This window comes from Dipodomys ordii, unplaced genomic scaffold (assembly GCF_000151885.1).
Source record: "Dipodomys ordii isolate 6190 unplaced genomic scaffold, Dord_2.0 Scaffold26, whole genome shotgun sequence".
Classification (NCBI taxonomy): Eukaryota; Metazoa; Chordata; class Mammalia; order Rodentia; family Heteromyidae; genus Dipodomys; species Dipodomys ordii.
Window position 1 is genome coordinate 10,444,747 of NW_012267242.1, and position 26,138 is coordinate 10,470,884.

Here is a 26,138-nt window from a genome sequence, read left to right on the forward strand (position 1 = left end):
TCAAACTTCCAAGATGGCGGCGGCAGAGGAGCGGATCGCTGAGGAAGGAGGCGGCGGCCACGGCGATGGCGGCTCCTCTTCGGCCGCCGGCTCTGCTCAAAGACAGCCCCCGGTGCCCTCGTCCCAGGCCCCGCAGTCGGGGTCACAGGCACCTCCGGCGATGGCTCCGGACCAGCAGCTGCCACAAAACAACACGCTGGTGGCGCTGCCTATCGTTGCCATCGAGAACATCCTCAGCTTTATGTCCTACGACGAAATTAGCCAGCTCCGCCTGGTGAGCCCCCCGCCGGGACCCCGCCGCCCTCGGCCAGGGGCCGAGCTCTGGGAGGGTCCCCGTCCCCCGGCCCGCAGCCCCGCCGGCGCCAGCCCGGAGCGCACCCCTCCGGCCGGAGGCTGCCCCGGGGCGCGCGCGGGGCGGCGGGAGGCGGCCGGTGTCGGATCGCGCCCCGGGGGCGCGGCTGGGGGCGCTGGGCTTCGCTTTGGGGGTGTCCTCGCGCTCCGCCTGGAAGCGGCCGCGGAAGTTGGGCTTCCCATCTTCTGCTCGGTCTGAGCGCGAGCCTTCAGCCCCCACCCTTCCCCCGAGGGGGTCTCATCGCCTGCCTTTATTATCTATTTGTGATCGACCGATCAGTCGATCGATCTGTATACCGCCTCTCCGTCCCCCGACGGAGTTGGGGGGGGGGGAACTCACAAGTAAGCCGGTGATCCCCGGCAGGCTTGGTGTGTCTTGCAAGAACCACGTATTGTTCCCCCATCCACACAGGCTTGCCTGTTGGAGAAGATGAGGTAGGGGTTGATCCATTTCACCCCAGTAGAAGGGTCTGAGGAAATTAGAATGTGTGTGTGTGTGTCTGTGTGTGCGTTGTGGCTCTAACCCCAGAGCCCTAGTTGACCACTGAAGTACAGCCCTGAAAAACGACCCTTCTGGCTTTACCTCGCCCTGACACATCGCATCCAGTGAAGCAACTTGCCCCTTGGCCGGATTTTTTTTTCTCTCTTGCAATTCTTTTTTTTTTTTTTTTTGACTGGTGCTGTCTTGACGCCCACCCGTTAGCAGTAGGAGAAATTTATTTATATCTTAAAATCACAGTTGTTTATTCCAAGCCTGAAAATAATACCAAATTTGCCTTCTGAATTCCACTTCAGCCCAGAGGTTTCACTGAAGGTTTGATAAATGTCTTACTTCAGACAGATACTCTGCTTCCTTCGCGTGTCACCATTTATCTTTAAGTGGTCAGGAAATTGAAGGAGGTGGACATTTTGAAGTGATTGCAGAGCAGTTTTGTGTAGACACTAAATCTACTTGAGATTGTTTGAAAGAGGACAAAGACATATCTGAACGTGCTATGCATGTCATTTTCTTATTAATCAAAATATATCTTAGTATGGTTTACAACAGTTTGACTGTAATTGCTTTGTTAAAATATTTGTTTTAAAGAAAGCTTATCATTATTACCTCAAACTGATGGGCGTTTTTTTTTTCTAGTCAGCACAACAATTCGACCATGCCAGCCATACAGCAAAATGCAGAATTTCTTCCATTGAAAATACTTGACAATTGAGTATCTCTCATTTTTAAAGCGTTTCATCCTAGTAATTAATGTACAATCTTAAATACTCTTTTATATTTTTTACTATAAGTCATGTTTGACCAAAATTGACAGAATTTCTGCATGAGCATAATATTTGAACTGAGCCAGTCATCCAGACAATGGCTTTGTAAAGCTTGAAATGTTTACAGTTCTGTTTTGAAAGTATTGAAAAAAACTGACTAGTCATTTTTGGTTTTGAGGGGTTTTGTTTCTTTTTGTTTGGGGGGGAGGATGAAACTCTGTGACTTGTTCATGCTAGACATGTAAGTGTACTATCAGTGGCCCTCATTTTACTTTTTTTGAAGTTAAATCATGTTTAGAGAGGGAAAAGCAGCCCATGCTAGGAGACAAGAGTTAAAATACATCCCACAATTTTAATAAGTGGTACATTTTCCAAATGCAATTGAAATAATTGAGTTGCAGACTTAATTTTTAAGCAGTTATCTCTTTTGGGCTTTTAAGGTTAAAGATTTATAATTTCACATATTTTCCTTAGGAAGGTTCCACCTCCCAGAACAGATTCTACAACCAGTTTTAGGTCTGCAAATAGATATTTTTTAGTAATAAGGATTCTTTTCCTCCTTTCTTTACTTACAGTTAATGAATGACTCAGACTAAGTCGTGGGAATTTAGAAGTGTTTTGGGTTTTTCATTGGTTTGGTTTTTTGAATGTAAACTTACGGTAACATAAAAGAAAGATGTGCTTGTCGCTAGGTGTCAGCATTAATTTAACCATGATTCTTATATGAAACTGACAGAAAATACTGACTAGTTAGGTGCTTTATGTGTTTTCAATTTAAATGGCCATTTATATGTAAAGAATTATTTGGGGGAAAATGATTTAAGTATATATATATGATTAAGTATCCATTGTATGTTATAACATAGTTCCTTTCACTATATTTCCTTGGGTAGAATTAGGGCTGAATGTGCTTGAACTGGAGTGATATTAAGAACCAAATTACTTCCCATAGAGCTAAATGTCAACGATTTTGGAAGCTGATGAGCTGTTTTGTTCACATGTTTTGTTTTTTTTCTTTCCAGTTTGCTAAATTGTTTTATTATATAAGAAAGGACCTTGTTCACAACTGTTGTTAGCACTTGCTTAAGAGGACAGATACACTTTACTGGTTTTTCAGTATTTTTCTTTAAAGGATTTTCTCTTAGGTTGAAGTTGCTGCAATAACATTTTCAATTATTTTTGCAAGTTAGTTGTTAATAGGATTTTTTTATATTACCAAAATAATTGAAATTTCACTCAGTCCAGAATTTGAATCTCAGTCCAGACATTTCCAAAGGACTAGCTGAATGCCTCAGTAAATTGGATCATTTTCTGTCATTGTGTTCCAAGAATATATCCAAAGCCTGGAAATCCCAGGTATAAAGAAATAATTTTAAATATTAACTCCTCCAATGCATTTAAAATTTTAAATACTTTTGAAAGATAAAACATGTACTTTGAGTTCTTTTCCCAGTAAAACAAATTTGTGCTGATAGAGCTTTTAAGTATGCCACCTGAGTTCCTTAACAGATACATGAGAGACTTTGAAATAAGTGTCAAAGTATAAGAAGTTCAAGCCTAACTTTGAACCTGTAGCTTTGATTCATAAACACAAGCTTCTTGTCTACTGTAAAGAACTAGGGAAGGTTTTAGAAGGTGTTCCAGAGACAGATTAGTAGTTTTTCTCCCATGTTTCAAATGGATAGGTATAAACTTAATGGAATTGTTAGTGGTTAAGAACAGGAATTTGACTACAGGTTAAATTGAGAATTCTTACTTATTAACTGGAATGAAATTTTCCAATCAGCAACAAAGTATATAAAGTCATGCTTTGTTCCAAAATGTTTGTCTTTTTAAACTGTTATCAATAGTTTAAACTGAGGTGGTGGCTCACACCTGTAAGCCCAGCTACTCAGGTGGTGATTAGAAAGATTTCAGGTTGAGGCTAAGCCCAAGCAAGGTTAGCAGGACCCCATCTCAGCAAAATAGTGTGATGGTACATGCCTGTAATTCCCATAATTACAGTAGGATTGCTGTCTAGACCTTTGGTAGGGGGAGGGGAGGTTAAATTAAAGTGAGATGCTGCCTTTTTGAAAGATAAATCAGAAAGATCTGGGGGTATGCTCAAGTGGTAGAGGGTATGCCTAGCAAGCAGAAGTCCCTGAGTTCAAGCTCCACAGTATTGGAGAAATAAAAAGTTTGAACTGAGGTGTCTAATAGGCACTTTAATAATAGGTTCTGAGTTACATGAAGAAAAATCATTTCTCAATTTATTTGAAACTGTAGAAGCACCAAATGAACACCTTTTTAAATACTGGTTTCCATTACACTACTTTCTTGGTACTAAGATAGTTTCGTTTCATATTTTAACTTTTGTAAAATCAGAATATATCTGCCACTGCATGTGTATTATAACAATACTTTCCCCCCAGGAGAGCTTTACTTACAGCATGCTTTAAAGTCTTTTAAAATCCAGAGTACTATCTTTCAAGGTGGCTAAAAGAAAACTATGCTTTGAGTTACAGTTATTAGACATCACCTAGTGTGACCCACGCCGTCAAGAGTGAGCAAAATTGTAGGTTTCCCAGATTTGTAGTGTAACTAATTGTCTTATGGTATTAAGAAAGACCATCAAGGTACACAAATCTAAAAAGATTATAACTAAATACAAGTTAACAATTAGGTTAGAGCTATAAAGGATAAACACAATTTTTTTTAAAAAAATGGCACTCCTGGGCTTGAACTCAGGGCCTGGGCATTGTCCCTGAGCTTCTTCTGCTCAAGAATAGCACTCTACCACTTGAGCCACTGTGCTACTTCCAGCTTTTTCTGTTTACGTGGTACTGAGGAATCGAACCCAGGGCTTCATGCATGCTAGGCAAGCACTCTACCACTAAGCTACATTCCCAGCCCCAAGAACAAACAAATTTTAAATCCTGAATAAGCAAACTGAGAAAAAAATAGATGTATTCTCATATAATAAAGCAGCACCTTAAGGACCTAAATAAGTATCATTTTGCATAATAATTTATTCAATAGGTTCTTTTGAGATTTGCATGTTTTGTAATTGTTACTAATCTTTTAGTACCCTAATAGTCTGTTAAAAGGAGAGAGGTGTACATCGAAAAACTTATGACATATAAAGCCTCGTATTTTAAATTTAAAATAGATTAAACTTGATGAGCATATTATATAAGGGGATCCAGCTGGGTGTTGTGGCACACGGCAGAGTTACATACTTGTTTGGCAAGTGCAGAGCCCTGAATTCAAACCCGGTATCACTTTAAAAAGAGAAAGAGAAGAAATGTGGTTTTGCTTTGCATCATAATATTTATGTGTTTTTGCATTGGATCATAATACTTAAAAGGTAAAAAAAAAAAAAAATACAGGCTATTCACTACAACAGTAGTCACATTTCTTGTTGTTTTTTCTTTGTGTTTCTAGGGTCAACCATTCTTTTTAACTGAGACATAGTATTACATACTTTTTTTTTTTTTAGGATTTTGTTTTGTTTGAGCCAGGGTTTTGCTGTGTGTCTGTGTGTCCCAAGCTAATCTAGAACTCATTATTAAACCCAGGGTTGGCCTTGGACTCAGCATCCTTCCACCTATGTCTCAGATTGCTAGAATTGCTGTGTCTTAGATCACTAGAATTGCAGGCTTCTATCACAATGTCTGGCCCATTTGGTTTTCTGACACAAATACATTGTATCATGTTTGAATCAAGGTAAATGTATTTCCTCAAACCTTTATTCTTCCTTCCCCTGCCCTCTCTTTCTTTGAACCTAGGACCTTGTACTTGCTAGGAGGTGCTCTACTACATCCCCAGTCCTTCCAGCCTTGTCTACTCATCATTCTACCCTTTGCTTCTATGAGCCCTGATAATTTTGACATTGTCATTATCTTTGTTTTGTTATTATTAGTCTCCATATTTTTAACTTAACCATCTTAGATTGTCAAATTACTAAGACTTTTGTTTGTTTGGTTTTAATCAGAGAAACATTTTTTCCTTTAGTATTGGAAAATCATTAATATACCTCTAAATTTAGAGCTACGCTTTAAATGAGGTTTCTTTGGTTTTGTTTTGGTGTGTTTTGAAGAGCCTAAGGCTAAACCCAAGACCTTTGGGCATTCTGCCACTGAGCTATATCCATAATCTAAGTGAGGTAATCTAGAGGTGCAAGTTAGCATGCAACATCGTTAGCAATGATCATTAGATTACTTGCCTTAGGGAATATGGTATATTCCTGTTTTCCTGTGGTCACCTTGCTTCCTTCTGAATCTGAAAACAAAAGTCATATATATATATGCTTTTCTATACTGTATTGTCAGGGTTTATTGAACATCCATGAAAGGAGGACCACATTAAAACATTGATTGTCTTATACTAGCTACTAATGCTTTGCATATTTTTGACATTGACTTTTCTAGCACTGTTCTAATTTGTCTTTGGGATTTCCTTTCTTCTGATCTCTTTTCTCTTTTACTACCTTTGATACTGTGAATGTCATTTTTAAAGCTTTATTTATAAAGCCTTTTTTATAATTGACTTGTTCCTTTGATGTTCATGTACATTGATTTCAGTTATCACCAGTGAAATTTTCAGAACCATATCTTTTTAGGAGTCATATTCTAATATTACAGTGCGGATTGAAAATAAGTCAGCTGACTATCCCAGTGCTAGATCTTTCAAAAGATAAGTGCTCTTTTCATTTTAAAATAATTTTTAAACTATCATTTGGTTTCCCTGCTCGAACATTGGAAATTCTTACCATAGTCCATACACCTGCCTTTGCCTGCACCGTCACTTAGAACTCTGTAGTCCTTGCTCCCTCTTCCTTTTTCATGTGAGGTCTCCCTTTCTTGACTTTATGTGGCTGCTCATATTCTCGTCAACCATACTTCCGTACTTACACTAGTTAGTGCTCATGTTTAATTGAATTTCTAGATGATTAGTAAAAGATACATAAACCCTAGAATTCGTAGAATTAGGTGTATTGCATAAAACAAAACTCAAGGGGCTGGGAAGGTGGCTCAGTGGTAGAGCGCTTGCCTTGCATGCCAGAGGCCCTGGGTTCGATTCCTCAGCACCACATAAGCAAAAAGAAATAAAGCCGGAAGTGGTGCTGTGGGTCAAGTGGTAGAGCGCTAGCCTTGAGCTGAAGAGCTGAGGGACAGCGCCCAGGCCCAGAGTGCAGGCCCCATGACTGGACCCAAAAAAACAACAAAAAAACTCAAAATAATTTTAATCATTCCCTGAAAATTGTAATAGTAATTGCCCTTATTCTTTTTCTGTAAATAAGTGATTGATAAAATTTTCTTTCCAAGCTCAAGTACCAGTACTGCCACAAACACATCATTGCATAACCAAATAATGGTACACCAATAATCCCAGCATCTAGATGCTAAGTAGGATCACAAAGTTCAAAGTCAGTCTGTGCTGCATAGTAAGACAATGTCTCAAAGGAAAAAAAAGTATATTAAAATACTTGTTTCTAAGAAATGGTTGTTTTTGTTTTCTTTTCTTTTTGTCTTGCTTGTCTGTCTTTGAGATGGCAAGGAGACCACAGAAATGGAGGGACAAAGGTGAACAAATGCAGCAGTGGTGCTCTACTGAACAGTACGGGAAAATGAACTGGGTGGGGACAGGAGGGAAAAGCAGGCATAGAACGAGGGAAGAGGTGACACGTCCAAAAAGAAATGTATACTTTACCTGACTTATGTAACTATAGCTCCTCTGTATATCACCTTTAGAATAACAATTTAAAAAAGTTTCATCTCAGAACTTAACAAGATAGAGTCTACAAGGACAAGAAAGTGTTCTACAAGGTTATTAAGGATACTTTTTTTTTCTTTTTAGTGTCTCTCCATGTGATGATCTAATTTGTCAAATGGCTGTAACAAAAATTAATATTACAAGCCAGGTCCTAGTGGCTCAGGCCTGAAATCCTACCTACTCAGGATTGCTGTTCAGAGCCAGCCTGGGCAGGGAAGACTGAGACTCCAATCTCCAGTTAACCACCAGAAAACCAGAAGAGCTTTGGCTCAAAGTGGTAGGGCTAACTAGTCTTGAGCAAAAGAGTCCAGGGACAGTGCCCAGGCCCTGAGTTCAAGCCACACAACAAATAACAACAACAAAAATTATAGTCCCCAAATTTTACTCAGCAGAAGCAGTCTGGTATTAGACATCTGATGTGTTTTTACTGTGAAATATGGGAATTTAGTTCTATTTCCTTCATATCATACACATGGATGAACTACCTTATTCTTCTCTTAATAGTATAACAAAAGTTATTTTTCTCTTAAAGTTCATTGTGGTTATTCAGGATTAGGGTACAGACTGTCTGAAGTTTGGTTCAGGAAACCTAGAGCAATTTCAAAGATCTCCTTGGGTCCATAAAATCTAAGTAACTCTTGTTTTTTATGTTTTTACTTAATCATTTGCAAACATATAATGGAAATTTCCAAAGTGCAAAATAATATCCCTCACTAAATAGTTTTGGGAGACTTGTTTTTATTAAAAACATGTTAGTATGTGTTGGGCTTATTGGCCTTTTTATACCATATCCTCAATAAATACTGATAACTTGTTTAAAATCTTTGGAAAAAGTTTTACTATATTCATTTATCATAAATTATTCAGTACTTAAATTTTGTTTTTTAATTATGAGATGGGAAATATATATTTGCATACACTTTAGAGATTGGAAATACATATTTGCTTCAAATACAATATATGTGGCATACTATGTGGCAGTGTGGTATTAATGTTAGAATATTAAAGTCTAAATAAAGTTCAGCCCAATTTGCAGGAATTTTGGTCTCTACATTTTCAGGAGAAAGCAGATTTATCAGTGGTTTAGTCACCATTTCATGTCCACAGTATAGATCAAGCATGTGGATGCTGTGAGAGAGAAAGAAGCATAAGAGACACTTCAGCATAATTGACTTGGTCTTGATAGGCAGTCACTTAAGTGACTTGTATTTTCTTTTTTTCTTTCTTTCTTTTTTTTTTTTTTTGTCAGTCCTGGAGCTTAAACTCAGGGCCTGGGCCCTGTCCCTGAGCTTCTTTTGCTCAAGACTAGCACTCTACCACTTGAGCCACAGCACTACTTCCAGCTTTTTCTGCTTATGTGGTACTGAGAAATCAAACCCAGGGCTTCATGCATGTTAGGCAGGCACTCTACCAGTGGGCCACATTCCCAGCTCTAGTGACTTGTATTCTCAACGTCCAGACTGATGACTGAACCATTACAAAATTGTTAGGGATCCAAAAACAAGTTTTAGGTACTAGAGTTAATTAAGAAAGATACTAGGCTATCTCAAGTTAGATAAGTGGAACAAAGATTTAAAATTAATATTAAGATACACTTTATTGAGCTAACAACTTTGTATTTCAGCTCAAAGTTTACCAAGTGATTTAGCATATATTTTATTTAATCCTAATAACTGAGTTAGATAATATCCACATTTTATACCTGCTGTATCAGCTTTTAAGTGGTAGCTTCTTGTACAAGAATGTATATAAGTCTAGTGGTTTATGCTTATAATCCTAACTTATCAGGAGGCTGACCTCTACGAATCATGGTTCAAAGCTACCCTGGGCAAGAAAGTTCATGAGACTTTTATCGAATTAACAACTCAGAAAAAGCTGGAAGTGGAACTGTGGCTCAAGTGGTAGAACACTAGCATTGAACCAAAAAAAAAAAAAAAATCTCAGAGACAGCACCAGGCCCTGATTCAACCCAGAACCAGCACAAAACAAAAAAGCAGACTGGACTCACACCAACTGTTCTGACTTCTAGTCTTTGGCTTAATGGCTCAGAGTAGTTGCTTGTTGCTATAAACTGGAATATTTTGGAGGACATAATTGACCCAAATGACTAGGAAAAAATAAGTATTCTCATTCTAGTTATTTATTATGTAAATTTTGTGAGGTTAGACTTAAATTTGAATTACACATTTTTGGCTGAATGGAAATTGTTCTTTCAAACTATTGAGAACCTTCATGTACATAGTTAGGACTTCAGTTTTCCCACACTATATCACGGTTTGGTTATTGTAGCTTCATTGTATATAGTGATCCCTCACCTATTATGGAAACTACATTCCAGAGACATCTCTCCTCCCCCCCCCCCGATTCTGCAATAGGTGAAAATCCTTGAAGTACCAATAAGTGAACCATGATATAGTGAGGGACAACAAAATAACCCTGCTACTTTGTGGATATTCACCCATCGTGGGGGGGGGGGGATCTCTGGGCCGTAACTCCCATAATAGGTGAAGGATCACTGTACTTATTACCTAAAGTGAATGACACTTACTTGCTCAGATTAAGAATAATTTTTTAAAATGAGATGTTATAAGAATACATGTTTTAAGAGATTCACCCAGACTGGGAAGGTGGCTTAGTGGTACAGTGCTTGCCTAGCCATGCATGAAGCCCTAGGTTCGATTCCTCAGTACCACATACAGAGAAAAATCCGGAAGTAGTGCTGTAGCTCAAGTGGTAGAGTGCTAGGCTTGAGCAAGAGAAGCTCAGGAACAGTGTCCAGGCCCTGAGTTCAAGCCCCATGATGGACGAGAGAGAGAGATTCACCCACTTACACTGACTTGAGATTCAGACAGCAAACTGTATAACAATACTAGCACCCAAAATGTTCAGTCATCAGATTATCTAAATTCATTGTTAATAATGTGGTTATTGACTTTTTTTTGGTAATTCTATCTCCCCTCTCCCTCATAGGTTTGTAAAAGAATGGACTTGGTCTGTCAGAGAATGTTGAATCAGGGATTTTTGAAAGTGGAGAGATACCATAATCTGTGTCAGAAACAAGTTAAAGCACAACTTCCAAGGTATGTTATAGCAAGCTTTGACATTAGTTTATAGTTGGAGCATGTTGTTTATTTTTTATTGTCTCAGAGTTTACATGTTAAATAGTTTTCAACTTTGTAGCAAAGGACAGATTTCACTATGATTGCTAAGACAATTAGGTTGGGAAACAGTAGTGTTTTTAAAAATTGAGTGTAGTTGGCACACGTCTATAATCTTAGCACTCCGTGGGTTTAGGCAGGTGGATCATGAGTTCAAGGCCAACCTGGGTAATTAAGAGACATTGTCTCAAAGAAATAAAAATAAGCTGGGTGTTGGTAGCTCATATCTGTAATCCTAGCGACTCAGGAGGCTGAGATGTGAGGATCACAGTTCAAAGCCAGCCTGGACAGGAAAGTCCTTGAGACTCTTATCTCCAGTAAATCACTAGGAAAAAACTGAGTGGTGCTGTGGCTCAAGTAGTAGACCGCTCGCCTTGACTTGAGGAGCACAGGGATAGCGCCCAAGCCTAGAGTTCAAGTACCATGATCAACAAAAAAAACTGATGCTGTGACAACTGAGTAACTAACATGTGAAAAAAATGAAGTTTGATGGTTGCCAGTGGCTCATATCTGTAGTCTTGCTACTCAGCCTAAAACCTGGAAAATCACAGTTGGAAGTCAACCCAGGCAGAAAGGTCTTCAAGACTCTATCTATAACCAAAAAAATGCTGGACTGGAAGAGTAGTTCAGGTGGTAGGGACCAGCTGAAAATAAGAAGGCCAAGCAAGAGTGTATGTAAAATGGACCATCGACTTCTTTTTTTTTTTGGGTTGTGGGGCTTGAACTCTGGGCTTAGGCGCTGTCCCTGCGCTTTTCAGCTCAAGGTGGGCGCTCTACCGCTTGAGCCACAGCGCCACTTTCTGTTTTCTGAGTGCTTCATTGGAGATATGGTTCTCATGAATTTTCCTGCCCAGGCTGGCTTTGAACCGTGATCCTCAGATCTCAGCCTCCTGAGTAGCTAGGATTACAGGCGTGAGCCATTGGTGCCCGCCCTGGACCATCAACTTCTAAGAGTAAATGTCAGTAGCAAACTCTTGGATCCTTAGAAGAAGACATGATAGTAAATCATCATGAGTTTGAAATAGACAGTGATTTCTTACATGTAACACAAAAAGTAGATGGTGTGGTGGTGCAAGCCTGTAATCCTAGCACTCAGGATACTGAGATAATGGAAGGTATGAGGCCTGCTTAGGCTACATAGCCTTGTGTATACTAGGCAAATCGTCTATAATAGCTGTCATCATGTGTTTGTGGTGTGTGTGTGTGTGTATGTGTATGTATACGTGTATACATACATGTGTGTACCTATACTAGGACTTGAGCTCAGGCCCTTATACCTTCACCTGGCTTGTTTGCTCATGCCGGGTACTCTACCATTTCAGCTATACCTTTAGCCTGGCCTTTTTGCTGATTAATTGGAGATGAAGTCTCCTCATGGACTCTTTAGTCCAGGTAGGCTTCAAATGGTATTTTTCTGATTTCAGCCTCCTGAGTAGGTAGGATGACTACCAGTGGCTGGTAAAGAATGGATTTTTTTTTCCCCATCAGCTTTCTCTCTCTCTGTCTCTCTCTCTCTCTGTATGTATGTATATATATGTATATATACACATATATACACACATATATGTATATAATTTTTAATTATGTTTAGTTACCTTTAGTTGCACAAAAGGTTACCATTCAATTAATCAGTTTATGTCAGTTGATAACATCCTTTGTCAGTGAGTGCTAGTTCTTATCAAGGATGTCTTTATAATGTGCTTCATTTATCAGAACAGTTAATGATGGCATTGAAGAAGTCTAAATGACTTGTCTAAGACTGTTTCATTGAGGAGTTTTTCAAAAAATAATTTTATTATTATAAAGGTGCTGCACAGAGGGGCTACCATCATTAAGGAATTTTTATTGCTTCACATCCTAATCCACACTACTGCTTTTTAATGGTTGCTGTTTTATCTTTATTATTATTTTAGGAGAGAGTCAGAAAGGAGGAACCATTCTCTAGCTCGTCATGCAGACATCCTTGCTGCTGTGGAAACCAGGTTGTCACTCTTAAATATGACTTTTATGAAGTACGTGGATTCCAATCTCTGTTGCTTCATCCCAGGAAAGGTAAAATAGACTCTTGCCCAGAATAGCTGGATTGTGGTTGTATGTAAATTTAATTGTTAAAAACCTACAAAGTGGTATTTGAAAGGTTTGAATTGTTCCTACATCTCTGAAAGAATGAGTTTGTTTAACTTTCGTACATCATTCATGTGGTCTTTATATTTGAAATTCTAATTATAAAATATACAGAGGCTCTGGTATTCTATAAAGAAGCTTAGTAAGAATTCATACTCAAAAAAATGTGAACTTTTAATGTTTGCAGAGATGCCAGAGATATTGCAGTGAACAAGATAGGGATTGTCCTGCCTTCAAGATTGTTACCATTTTTGGGAGGTGAAGTAGGAGGACAAGCTCATTTTTGTTTTGCTTGAGAAATATTTCATAAAAATGACAACTTTATAAATTTGCAAGTCTGACCAGAATAAACAATTCTTCGGTTTTTATCCTTGTTTTTATTTTTAATTTTAGATTTTCCTTTTTTAATTTACTTTTTAAATTTTATTTAGAAGTGATATAAAAAGGGGTTACAGTCAACATAGAACAATTCTTATACATTAATACACTCAGAGCTAAGTAATGGCCCTCTTTAACAAAGAAGTAAGTATATTACTAAGTTAACAAAATCCTACCACAGCTAGGTGCTGGTGGCTCATACTTGTAATTCTAGCTACTCAGAAGGCAGAGATCTGAGGATTGCGGTTCAAAGCCAGCTTGGGCAGGAACGTTCATGAGACTCTCATCTCCAATTAACCACCTGAAAACCAGAAGTGGCGCTGTGGCTCAAGTGTTAGAGCGCCCGCCTTGAGCTGAAAAGCTCAGGGACAGTACCCAGGTCCATAGTTTAAGCCCCATGATCAACAACAACACAATTCTACCATACTGCGTGCTCCTTAAACCTTTTGTAATACCTCATTTCTTGAATTAAGAATAAATTCAAATGACATATGACTATGAACTTAAAAAAGTATTTTATAGTTTGGTTGATGTCTGACAGAAAGATTCCTTAGCATGATTAGAATTTATTAATACTTAGTAAAAAGTGGAAGTTCTTTTTAATTATTTATGGATCATAAGCATTGGCAATATTGTATATGTATTGTCTCCCAGTTTTAACTTTTCTATGTTTATTTTAATGGAATCCTGTCATAATTTTACTCAAAATATTTCTCAGTATTTGGCACTTTCTTCAACTAACCTAACAAATGCTTTTGTGGGGGCTATAGAAGTATGACCGACAAGAAACTTTAGGTTCTGATACCTAAGGCTTAATACTGAAAGGTCCTTTTAACCACTATATGTTGTTTTCTCCATATTTATAGTATTGACTGTATGTCTCATTTTGAATGATAAGAACTTTAAGGAACATCCTGACGTTTTTGTAACTAATGAGTAGAACAGTTGTGACCAAGTGCAGGGGAGCTGCAAAGATCAAAATATTTAACATTAGGCCTTTACAGTAGTTTCCATTACATGTTCTAGTTCGTCAAGAAATGATTGGATTGATGATCCTTAGCATTTAAGCAACTGAGATTAGGTCCAGTTGAGTCCTATTCTTTTCTGGTAACCATTTGTTGACTTCTCACTTTAAACAAAGCCAAGGTGGCAGTGGTGGACGCTGTCTCTAGTATTCGAGATGTAGTTGGTCCTCATAGCATTTCCTAAGCAGGCGTATCTTTGTCCCTGGCATACCTTGCCTTTTCACTAGAAAGGATATTTGTACCCACTTTTACCTCATAATGTGGATGTCTACGAGCTTTTTCTCTTGTTGCTGATTTTGTTTGTGAAACAATTTCTCATTTTCAGAGCACTTTCCATGTGTTACTTGAAGACTAAGAAAACGCGGGCATAGAGACATGGTGATTTAGACAAATCTTACTTCTCTGTTGCTTTCTTCTGGTTTTCTTTACTCGTACCTGTTTTTTCACAGTTTATTCTGTTTCTGGGTTTTGTTTTGTTTTCCAGAAAACCTATACTTGACTGAAAATGACCAAAAAATTACTTTTCAAATTCAGATACGTCTTTTTATACTTAATTCATCTTGGATTATAATTTCTTGAAAGTACCTTCTTAAAGCTTATGTCTTGCCTAAAAGAAAATATGTATATTCACAATTCTTATGTTACTGGTACTTTTTTATTTAGACTAAATTTGCTAACTTATTAGAGTTGGCAATGTTTGGATTATTTTGTTATTACTCTCATTTTTGTTTGTTTGACTTTTTTGTTTTTATGGGACTTTTTAATTTCTTACACTTTCAGATACTGCCTTTAAAATATGAAAAATGTAATACTTAATTTTCACATACTGGAATAAGAACATTGTGTTAATCATCTATCCATTATGGTAACAAATTTCAGGGATGAAAGATTTGGCTCAAATGCCTATTGCTTTGGGCCTATGGCCACACAGTATATTATTATGGAAGCATATGAAGTGGAGGCCATGGTAACCAGAAGCAGAGAAGACAGGAAGAAGCCAGCTCTTTAAGGACATGTCCCAGTGACCTAACTCCTTTTTACTAGGTCCCATCTCTTAAAGGTTTTAGCCACTTCCCAAAAGCATCCAACTAAGGACCAAGCCTTTAACACATGGACCTTTAGGGGATTCTTCAGATCCAAACTATAGTAAATATTATATACAATAGTGTTCTTTCTGCCTAATTTATAATTTGGTTTATGATTTCTCTAGCAAATTATTCTAAGATGGCATCCCTGAATTATGGAAATTAAAAGGACTTTCATACTTCATAAGAGCACAACTCATTTTTGGTGATATATGCACATATAATATATATGCATATGAATTATATACATATATATATATCCATTTTGTTAAAATTTGTATCTAAAGTCAGCTTTTTATTTCCCAGTTATTGAACTGAGTATTGGTAACAGCAACATGTGATTTAAGTTAGATTGCCCTATATTTATCACAGTTTTGAGATTCTTGCCACTGATACAAGGATCAGTAGAAAAACCAAATAGTGAATATTTTTGGCTCTGTGGGTCATATGGTCTCTCACAGCTATGAGAGACAGTTATGAACAGCATGTAGTAAATGAATGTGTGCCTTATCCAGGCTAAATAGAGGTATAATTGGCCAACCCTGAACACTACATTGATATTCCATTCCTCTTCTCTGAGAACAAAGGTGTTCTAGATGGTTAGCTTGCTCCTGTGTGCATCTCTCAAATCTTCAGTTTGTCATATAGAAATTTAACTTTTTAATAAACTCACATTTGCATCTGCAGTTTGCACCTACTGAAGTATGAGCTGTATGTGAGCAGTGATAGTGAACTATTTTGGAAGACACATTAATGAAAAAAGATAGATATGGTCCCTGCTTTTTCTTATCACAAGTATCCCTGATGGCCCATTTTTTTTGTTTTTGTTGGAAAGGTTGGGTTTTTTTGTTTGTTTGTTTATTTTTTGTTTTGGTTTGTTTTGGTTTTTTGTTGGTGGTGGGCCTTGAACTCTGGGCTTGGGCACTGTCCCTGCGCTCTTCAGCCCAAGGCAAGTACTCTACTGCTTGAACTACAGCACCACTTTCAGTTTTCTAGTGGTTTATTGGGAATAAGAGACTCATGGACTTTCCTGCCCGGGCTGGCTTTGAACCATGATCCTCAGATCTCAGCCTCCTGAGTAGCTAGGATTACAGGTGTGAGCCACCGGCACCTGGCTAGGGTTGGGCTTTTTGTTTTAGTTTTAGTTTTTTGATTTGCTCTTGTGCCAGAGCCTGCCGGTAACAAAAGGGAAGCCTAAATTAGGCGGCGAGGATGTGGAAAAATAAAGACATAAGACAAAGGATGGGGTCGGGAGGTCTGCAGCTCAAGACTGCAGCACCGTTTATTTTTACCTTTCCCTAATATATACTATTAGAAGTCAAGAGGTAACATAAGGTTACAGTAGTCCAGAAAAACAAGGAAATTTTCAGTAAAAACAGAGTGCAGTAAAAATAAGACACGGTCAACTGGTAAAAAGTAAAACAAACTCTACAGACATAGCAAAGCAATCCCAGGCACCTGGTGTTTTTTAAGTAAGCCAGTTTCTTGTACTTGCCTTCAAGTGAGCACTGGGGTCAAGATGACCTTTAAACTTTACTGTCAGCTCCCAACACTCTTGCTAGTACTTAGGTTTGCATTTTTGGTAGTTCAGCTTACTTACTTATAGTTGACACTTTACCATTTGAGCTATAACTCCTCTTCCAGCTTTTTGGTGGTTAATTGGAAATAAGAGTCTTGTAGATTTTCCTGTTCAAGCTGACTTGGAACCATGATCTTCAGATCTTAGACTCACAAGTAGCCAGGATTACAAATGTGAGCCAATCTGGTCATCATCCTGGCTTTTTACTGATTAACTAGAGATGCAGTCTCATGAACTTTACTGCCCAGGATAGATTTAAATCATCCAATTACAGCCTCCTGAGGAGATAGGATAACAGTCATGAGCCACCGACACCCAGCTAGCTATCCATGTGTTCTTGTTAAAACTGTGGTCTACAAGGTAGGATTTTTCACAATGTAAATACTTTTTAAAGTCATAAGATTGCCTCACTATTCCTAAATAGTCCTAAAATCTACATATACTGACATTTACTAAATATATATAACTCTAGACTGACAAGGATCATTATATTACAATGAGAGTCTAGAAAGTGCTAAGCACTGTGAGTTTGGTCCAGGTATTCTTCTAGGTTATGCTTCTCTTAGTAAATAGATGTTTACTCTCTGTAGGAGAAGAGTAAGCAGAGTATCAAATTGGTCCAGTGTTGGGAACTGGCTGCAGAAATGGAGTGGGAGGCAGAGTGCTAGAGATTTTGGTAATAGAATGGTTTGGATTGTTATTCCACAGTTCTTGTAGGGTAAAGACCCATTGGAATTGATGTTGTATTCTGTAGTGAAGGCATAGGAATTACTGAGGATACCCTCACAGGGATTAACATTAACAGCATAAATATCTGAGGAAATTCATTTACAGTTTAGCAAGAAATGAGGGAATTGGGAAGCAATGTATGTCATGCCTTAGATTCCTCCATTGCAGTTACTGTTAAATTGAAAAGGAATTTTTTGCTATTCTTTCCTGATAGCAAGAAAGTGTGATCTGGGGAGACTATTCTAATCCAGGGCAATTCCTAGTGAAAGAGAACTTGAAGGAATAGAGCATGTAGGGCAGAGCAAGAGAAAGTGGAATCAGAATGAGTTTCCTGAAGTTTTGGGGAATAGAATATGGTTTGGAGGATTAGCAGAGTATGAGTATGGGTTATTTCCCCAAACTATCACTATTCCCATGCAGGATTTTGTTTTTGTGTTTAGTCCTCTAGTTACTGTAGCAACTTTTTGTACTTGGTCACAATGTATATGGTTGTATCTCCCCAATTACTCTGATTCCCTTCAGAGAAGAAGCCATATTTTGTCTTGACTCTTTAAATATACTCTTAAATATAAAGTATTATGACAGCCACGCTCTGGTGGCTCACGCTTGTAATCCTTGCCACTCAGGAGGCCAGAGATCTGAGGATCTAGGTTCAAAGCCAGCCTGGACAAGGAAAGTCTGTGAGGCTCATAAAACCAGAAATGGCTCTATGGCTCAAAGTGGTAGAGTGCTAGCTTTGAGCTCTTTAGAACACTGTCAGAGTACTGTCCCTGAGAGCTCCCAAGCCCCTAGTTCAAGCCCCACAATTGTACAAAAACAAAGTATTATAAAAAGCCCAAAAGCTTATATTGCATTTATATATACCAGTAGGTTATATTCTGCATGACCAGTATGAATTAACATACCTGGTAGGCCTTTACATGAATTGCAAAACAAGTGATCAGTTCTATGCCTGGTTAGCTATTTTAAAAATAAGTAAATAAATTGGTGCTAATGAGAATTCATTATTTTAGGTGATTGATGAAATTTATCGTGTACTGAGATATGTCAATTCTACCAGAGCCCCTCAACGAGCTCATGAAGTCCTTCAAGAGTTAAGGGATATTTCCTCCATGGCAATGGAGTACTTCGATGAGAAGATTGTTCCCATTCTAAAGAGGAAATTGCCAGGGTCAGATGTGTCTGGAAGACTCATGGGCTCTCCTCCAGGTATCTCTTGATTATAATATCTTCAGTTTATAATTAGTTCTCATGCATAATTTTGTAACTTTTTTTGTTAAGATAGCATTTCTGGGTAAAAAGTTATATGTAACTTTTATTCACATACACACTCACACACACACACACACACTGATTTTGATTTGTTTCTCAGTTTTTCAAGACAAAAGTATTCCAGATAAAACTTGAAAATACTCTTTAATTTTTTGAGACAGGATATTGCTATATAACCTAGGCTGGTCTTGATTTCTTCATCCTCCAGTCTCAGCTTATAAGTGCTAGAATTATAAGCATGTACCACCAGACCTCCAACATATTCTTCATCTATATAATCCAGTAAATTATTTCTGCCACCAAAGTGTCTGGCTGCTACTTTGAAAGACAGGACATATAAGACTGTTTTGCACTCTTACATTTCTATTGTAGTTATTTTGTAAAAGCTTATAAGCCTACTGAGATTTATGTCCTTATCTATGAAAGACTGAATTGTTTGGTATCCCTAATCCTTGCAAATACTTTAGAGGGCCAATTTAATAAACCTTTTTGTTTTATTCAGATTACTCCTTGCATTTTTCAGTGGATCTCTGATTTAACAATAAAAGCCTATGGCATCTCAGCATTAATGTATGTATTTTTAATAAGTACATATTTTCTTACAGCACTGTAGAAACTATAAAAGAAGTATAGTATGTGGTATATGCACTAAGGGATCATGCAATTTCATATAAATTCAGAGAATAAGGCAAGTCCAGAATCCAAATTAAATTCTCCTGGGCAAGAGAAATACATTAAAGCAGTGTTCAATTACATGCCAAATATGGCAGAGTCTTAAGGAAGATAAAGTCAATATTGGCTGGTCTGAGTTGTTAAAAGGTAAGAATTGGTTAAGCCTTAGAGTTGGGTGTGAAAGAGGAATATACTTCAAGCAGTGAAAATATTATGGTTATTTATACACACGAAGTTAAAATTAGCATGATGGGCTTAAGGAATAGATTCATTTAATTCTTGTAGAGAACTTTGAGGAGATAAGAATTTTTTAAATTAATTAGAGTAAGTTAGTGAATTCTAAGCCCATTTTCTGTCCCTCTAAAAGTTTAGTTCCAAAGCCTTCCTGTACCATGTCTAATTCTTCCTGATCATGTGTGATGAGACCTACTCTTTGGTGGAGTCCTTGCTGTTTGGCCAATTAGAACCTTTGCATTTAACTACATGCAGAATGAACAGTAAGAACATGATAGGCAAGTGAGGGGACCTGAATTTACTGCAGTACTGCAATGAAATGAGGAAAGCAGGAAAGATGTGTACTTTTTTGGTATTACTAGACCTTGAACCCTGGGTTTGAAACTAGGTGCTCAAATGTTTGTTTATATAAATGTTTATCTTATATAAAATAAGATTAATTGAAACTTTTTTTTTTGGTCAGTTATGGGGTTTGAACTCAGAGCCTGGGCCCTGTCCCTGAGCCTCTTTGTGCTCAAGGCTAGAACTTTACTTGAGCCACAGTGTCACTTCTGGTTTTTGAGTGGTCAGTTGGAGATAATAGTCTCCGAGGGACTTTTCAGTCCAGGCTGACTTCGAACCGTGATCCTCAGATCTCAGCCTCCTGAGTATCAAGGATTATAGGTGTGAGCCATCAGTTCCCACTTGGAAATATATTTGGGGGAGCAGGGGGAGTGGCTGTGTTACTACTAATGGGGTTTGAACTTAGGGCCTCTTGCTCTTGCTTAGCTTTTTTACTCAGTGTCAGTGCTCTACCACCTTAGATATCTCTCCAACTTCCTGTTTGGGGGCTTGAAAATTAGAGATAAGAATCTCAAATTTGGATGCCCCAGCTGACTTCAAACAGAGATCCCCAGATCTCAGTCTCCTAAACAGCTTGGGTTATAGGTATGAGCCACTGGGACCCAGCTAGAAAATAATTGTTTTCTTGCTAGGTCCTAAAAATGTTTAACAATATTTATGCCATTAAATTATCTTCTCCAATAATTTGCTGGCAGTCTACATGTTGCCACATGAGCAGGAAAATAGCAATTCAAACTCATTTATAATTAAAGCAAAGTATTTGATGAGTCCATTAGAAGAAATAGTTTGCAAACAAGAAATTGATACTCTATTTTAATGTAAGTCTAAATAGTGCTAGTAGGGAAACCTGTTAAGTGATACTTTTTTTTTTTTTCTCCAGTTCCAGGACCATCTGCAGCCCTAACAACAATGCAGCTCTTCTCCAAGCAAAACCCTTCAAGACAAGAGGTTACCAAACTCCAGCAGCAGGTCAAAACCAATGGAGCTGGGGTGACTGTTCTCAGGCGTGAAATTTCTGAGCTACGCACCAAAGTGCAAGAGCAGCAGAAACAGCTTCAAGACCAAGACCAGAAACTGCTAGAGCAGACCCAGATCATAGGTGAACAGAATGCACGATTGGCTGAGCTGGAACGCAAGCTACGTGAAGTAATGGAAAGTGCAGTAGGAAACTCCTCAGGGTCTGGGCAGAATGAGGAGTCTCCTCGGAAACGAAGAAAGGCAACAGAAGCCATAGACTGTCTTAGGAAATCCAAACGTCTTCGGAATAGGAAGTAACGTCTTTGGAATATGGTTCTAGCTCCAGAGGAAGACATTATGGCTTGGTAGCTTAAACAATTATGCATATCAGGATGCTGAGAGAAACATGGTGTCCTTAGGTTTCTAGGCTTTCAAAACTCAACTTACACTTGAACTCTTACAGTTGGGACATTCTTTTCCTGCTTCTGATGGAACTGATGCACAGAATGTTTTTACTTTGCAATAGATTTGTACTAAACAGACCCATGCTATAATGTTTGGGGAACTAACTTCTTTCTGTGCAGATAATGTTTAAAGTAAGTTTGTTTCTGCATATATGCACATTACATAAGGATTTTAAACCCAGTCTTGACAGACTAGATGTTAAGTTTAATACAGAAAATGTCCTGTTCACTTGAAAGAGGAAAAAACCTTTTTAAATGGACACTATCTTGTTTTAAAAAAAATGACTTTTTGTTATAAGTGACCTTTTCGTCTGGAATGTCTGAAAAGTAGTTGATGCTTTTTGGTATTGAAGTAATGGGTAACTGAATGGACTTCCATAGTATTGACTGTAGAAGGAGCCTCTACAGTATTGACTATATATTTTTATAAACTACTGGCAAGGGATATCTCCAGTTGTTATATACATGTTTTCAGTTCTCTTTGGGGGCCATGTCTTACATTCGCATGGATGGATGCATGCATTGCCTAGTCAACTCACTTAAAAAGCTCTTGCACTGGTATTGATCTTGAACCTCTGTACTTATCCACTTTTTAGAGTGGCATCTTTGTTGACTTAGCGCTTAACATCTTCCACCACAACAGCTTGCCTCTAGGGGGAGAATTGTTAGTCCATTTGTCCTCCAGTTTTACAGGAACAAGAGAATCTTAAAGCCCATTGCTTTATTCTCTGTAGGGTTCAGGTATGCTGTCCAAGGCAGAACCCCAAATCCAAGGCTCTTTCTATTGGGATCTCCAGGAGCTAGTACTGATCCTCACTTATCACTGTATGCTCATGGACTAAATGTGGTAACTCAATAGGGGACCCAACTTTTTTGGAGGCAAGTTTGCCACTAAAGGAAATTTCATTGAAGAAAATTGTACCATGAAAAACAATTTGATCATTTCATTTCTGGGGGATGACCTAAGAGAAGCTTTTTTTTTTCAAATATTAATTTCATGCTTTCCTTAAACTTTAAACAAAAGCTTTAAATTTTTTTTGCACTCTTTTGAGCTTGTAACTGGAAATGCATGTCTTGCACTGTTCAACCTTCTGAGTGGTCACTTTAACAACTTCCAAATTGTGTATAATAGTTCTTTTCTCTAGTTGTATGTCTCTGATACATTCAACTTAATCACTGTTTTAGTTTTATCTTCATGAGCTAAATTATGTAGTTATTTTTCTTTTAACTTCTTTTTAACAACTGTTGCTTTGAGCTTCAGTTAGTTAAAGTAAATTTAGTTGTAATATAGAAACTTGTCCCTTACTAGGTGGGAGTTGACACTTGTGTAAAACCTAAGGTTTTGGTAAGTACCAGAGTTGAAGAATAAAAGCACAAGATTATTGCCTTTAAAAAAAAAAATCCGTCCAGCATAACATGGTTATTCATCCTTTAGGTAACCTTACCAAATGAAACTTTCCATTTTTAATATTGTCCTTAGCTTTTGATCATTTCTATGTGTTGCTCCATTTATTCTGTAGTATGTTTTCAATGAAAAAAAAAAGTAACATCCAAGTGTTTTATGGTTTGTTGAGAAGGTAACTTTAAAATAAACAATGTCGTAGAAACATTTGTCAGCCAAGGTCATCCGTAGAAGTCCTTGTCTGGAACTCATTTTTTTCAGCGAGTCTCATTTTTTTTTTTAATCTGAGGATTTAGCCATATTACTGTAATTTTGTATTTGTAGGAGGCCTACTGGAATACTCATACTTTAACAGTCTACTTTTATGGTAGCAGGAAGACTTTTTAAGTATCAGAGCACAGGTTTATAAATTATGATCCTTATGCATCAAAGGGATATAGCCACAGAATATGTCTTCAATTATTAAAAGTTTTCCTGACTTTCTTTTTAAACTACATCCAAATAGCCTAAATGTATCTAGTCTTCCATTAGTTTCATGAGCATATGACTTTGATAACAAATATATACACTATTAGAAAGTAAATTTTCTGTTCCCAACCCCAGATTTCTACAGCATACACCTGTAGACCCATGTTTTTAAGGTTGAGTTATACTTAATGCATGTATATTCCCTCACTAGGAGAATAAAGCACTACAGTTTTAAGTCTTACTCAGAATAGCTAAAACATATTAGGATATTGCCTTCACCATTTATCAAGACAACCATTATGTAGAGGTTTTTGCTTGTATTTAGGGTTCTACAAATCACAAATTATTTTGATCAACTAAAACTGACATGTGATGGGAAAATTATACCTAAGAGAGAACACTTTGTACATTTCTAGTTTAAATGCTGTGAGTTGTTATAGTACAACACTTCATAAAGCATTTCCATCATCTGCCTTAGTTGTTTTTTGGAGGAAACTTCTGTTTGGGTCATTCCCACATAAAATTCATGGTACAAAACTACACACATGGATGAAAATGTGAAAAAGCATCTATAAGAAATGAAGGACTGCCCCCCCCGCCCTTCCCCCAAATGGATCTTCTGCTTCTCTCCCACATGGATGCCAACTTGGTTTTTGCACATCCTGAGGTTACATAGAACCTGTTTCTCAGCCTTTTGATGTACAGAGCCTGGAAATGGGGCAAACGCAAATGTATTTGGGGCAATCCTACTGTTTAAAGACTATTGGAGTGCCAACAGGTCTAAAGCCACTGATTTTGGAAGCAACTTTTTTGTAAGATATATTTTTTGAAGTACTGAACTTTACAGGGGCTTGCCTTAATCTCTAGTAATTTCAAGATGTATGCGCTATTATTCTATGTGTTAAAAATGTTAAAATATTCTATGTAGCCCCCAAAGTGGGTAAAACAGAGTATAAGTAATGCCTAAATAAATAAGCTAAAAGGTGTCACTACAGCTGGATTTTTGAAAGAAAATGGACATGTGAGAATAGGCTATGCGTCATAAAAAAAAGAATGGCACCTTAGGATTGCACTATTTTATGCATTATTTTATATGCCATTTCATAGCCTGCACTTTAATCTCCAAAGAAATGATGTATGGTGTCCCCGTTGTTTCTTATTAGTAATGAGCTTTTTCCTAAGACAGGGCACTTAATTCTATTTTATTATACTGAATTAGTTTCTTGGAGGTGGATTCCTTTTTTTGAGTTCTCTATTTCCTTAGCCATAATGTTCTCTGGATCTGGGAACTCCCTTTTGTTTATTTCCAACAATATAATTTTAATTTAATGTAATATAAATCATACTTGGTGATCAGCACATGTGTATGTCCTCTTCTAGCAATGAGTACCCAATTGTTACATGTATCAAACCCTTTAAAAATATATGCTGTAAGATTTGAAGGCAAGAATAAAAGGCCTGAAAGGAAATGCCCTGTATGATGCAATTGCTTAGAAATGGCTGATTCTAACAGGAAACCCAGCTGAACATGCTGTCCAGTTTTTGACTCAGAATCTTTCTAAATTCTTTGATAAGGACACAAAAGTCCTACGTTAAAACTATTTATACCCTGTCATCTGCAGGAAATCATTACTTTGAGCAAGCACTGATTCCACAAAATGACATTAACAGTTGCCTACCCTGATTCTCCCTTTGAATAGAATACAGGCACATGGGTGATCAGTAGGACAGCCTCAGATAATGGCCTTTTGTAAATTTCTAAGACTATTTGGTAGATTTCTGAACTTCGGAGAGTAAGTCCAGATCTTTCCTGTTGTGTCAGAAGAAAACCATGAGGTTTAGAAGTATATTTATCTTAATACATCTATTGCCAAAGTCTAATGATCCATATTCAAAACTACCAAAAGGTTTGAGGTGTTAAAAATTCCTTTATGTGGTACCATGTCTGTTTAACTTATGCTTCTGAGCAACAATAATCACTAGATTACCTTCTGGAAATTTAATTGTTATAATCTAATCAATCATTGGAACACAGAAAACACCTCCTGGTCACACAGCAGGATACTGAAATAAATGTGTTGTTACCAGTGATGCTTGTTTTCTTTGTATTTCATGCATAAGAGTTGGAGCTCTGCATTAGCAAATGCCTTTTTGATTTTGTTTTTTGATGTGTATGTGTGTGGTCTTTTTGAGACAGGATCTCAAGATGTGACGAACTGAAAATTGTCCTGTCTCATCCTTGAGTTGCTGGAATTACAGGTGTACCCCAGCATGCTCAGCTGTAGCTACTGTCTTGGAAGCACTATCCCGTATGTGTTTTACATATTGTAGATTTTACCACAGCCACATAGAAAGCAGAATTTACTCCAGATAGGGTAGTTGAACTCAGGTAAGCAACGTATCCAGTGTTAGACAAGTAATTTCAATGGAATTTAATCGACTCATCTACCTAAAGTTGTGTTCTTTGTGCTGCACTGGACTCTGCTAAAATTTCTGGGACCTATGAGACACCAAACTTCACATGTATATGATTGTTCTACACACCCAGTAGAAGTGGCCACTTCCAATACCAAACCATGCAAAGAAGTGTGTAGAGACTGGCGGGGGAGGGGGGGTGGGGATGGCTCAAGTGGTAGACTGCTGAGCTAGCAAGTATATGGCTTTGAGTTCTATCCCCAGTACTACAAGAAAAAAAATTGCATATGAACTTAAGATCAACAAAAGACTATGTTCAAAGGAAGTAGTTTTTATGGCAGTCGTTTCAGTGTAGGCATAGAAGTAGAAGAGGACTTGTTTGTGTGTGCGTGTGCCAGTTCTGAGGCTTGAACTTGGGGAGTTGGTGCTCTTCCCTGAGCTTTTGTTGCTCAAGGCTAAGACTCTA

The 26,138-nt window shown here is 37.7% G+C and overlaps 1 protein-coding gene across 1 annotated transcript; it reads left to right on the forward strand.

The window, feature by feature from the left end:
• Nucleotides 1–25,346, forward strand: Fbxo28 (F-box protein 28). The gene is made up of 5 exons (XM_013015337.1): nucleotides 1–274; nucleotides 10,339–10,448; nucleotides 12,440–12,578; nucleotides 18,460–18,655; nucleotides 20,847–25,346. Exons 1-5 carry the CDS (start codon nucleotides 14–16, stop codon nucleotides 21,239–21,241), a joined length of 1,101 nt encoding a protein of 366 aa, XP_012870791.1. The 5' UTR covers nucleotides 1–13; the 3' UTR covers nucleotides 21,242–25,346.
• The last annotated feature ends 792 nt before the right edge of the window (nucleotides 25,347–26,138 follow it).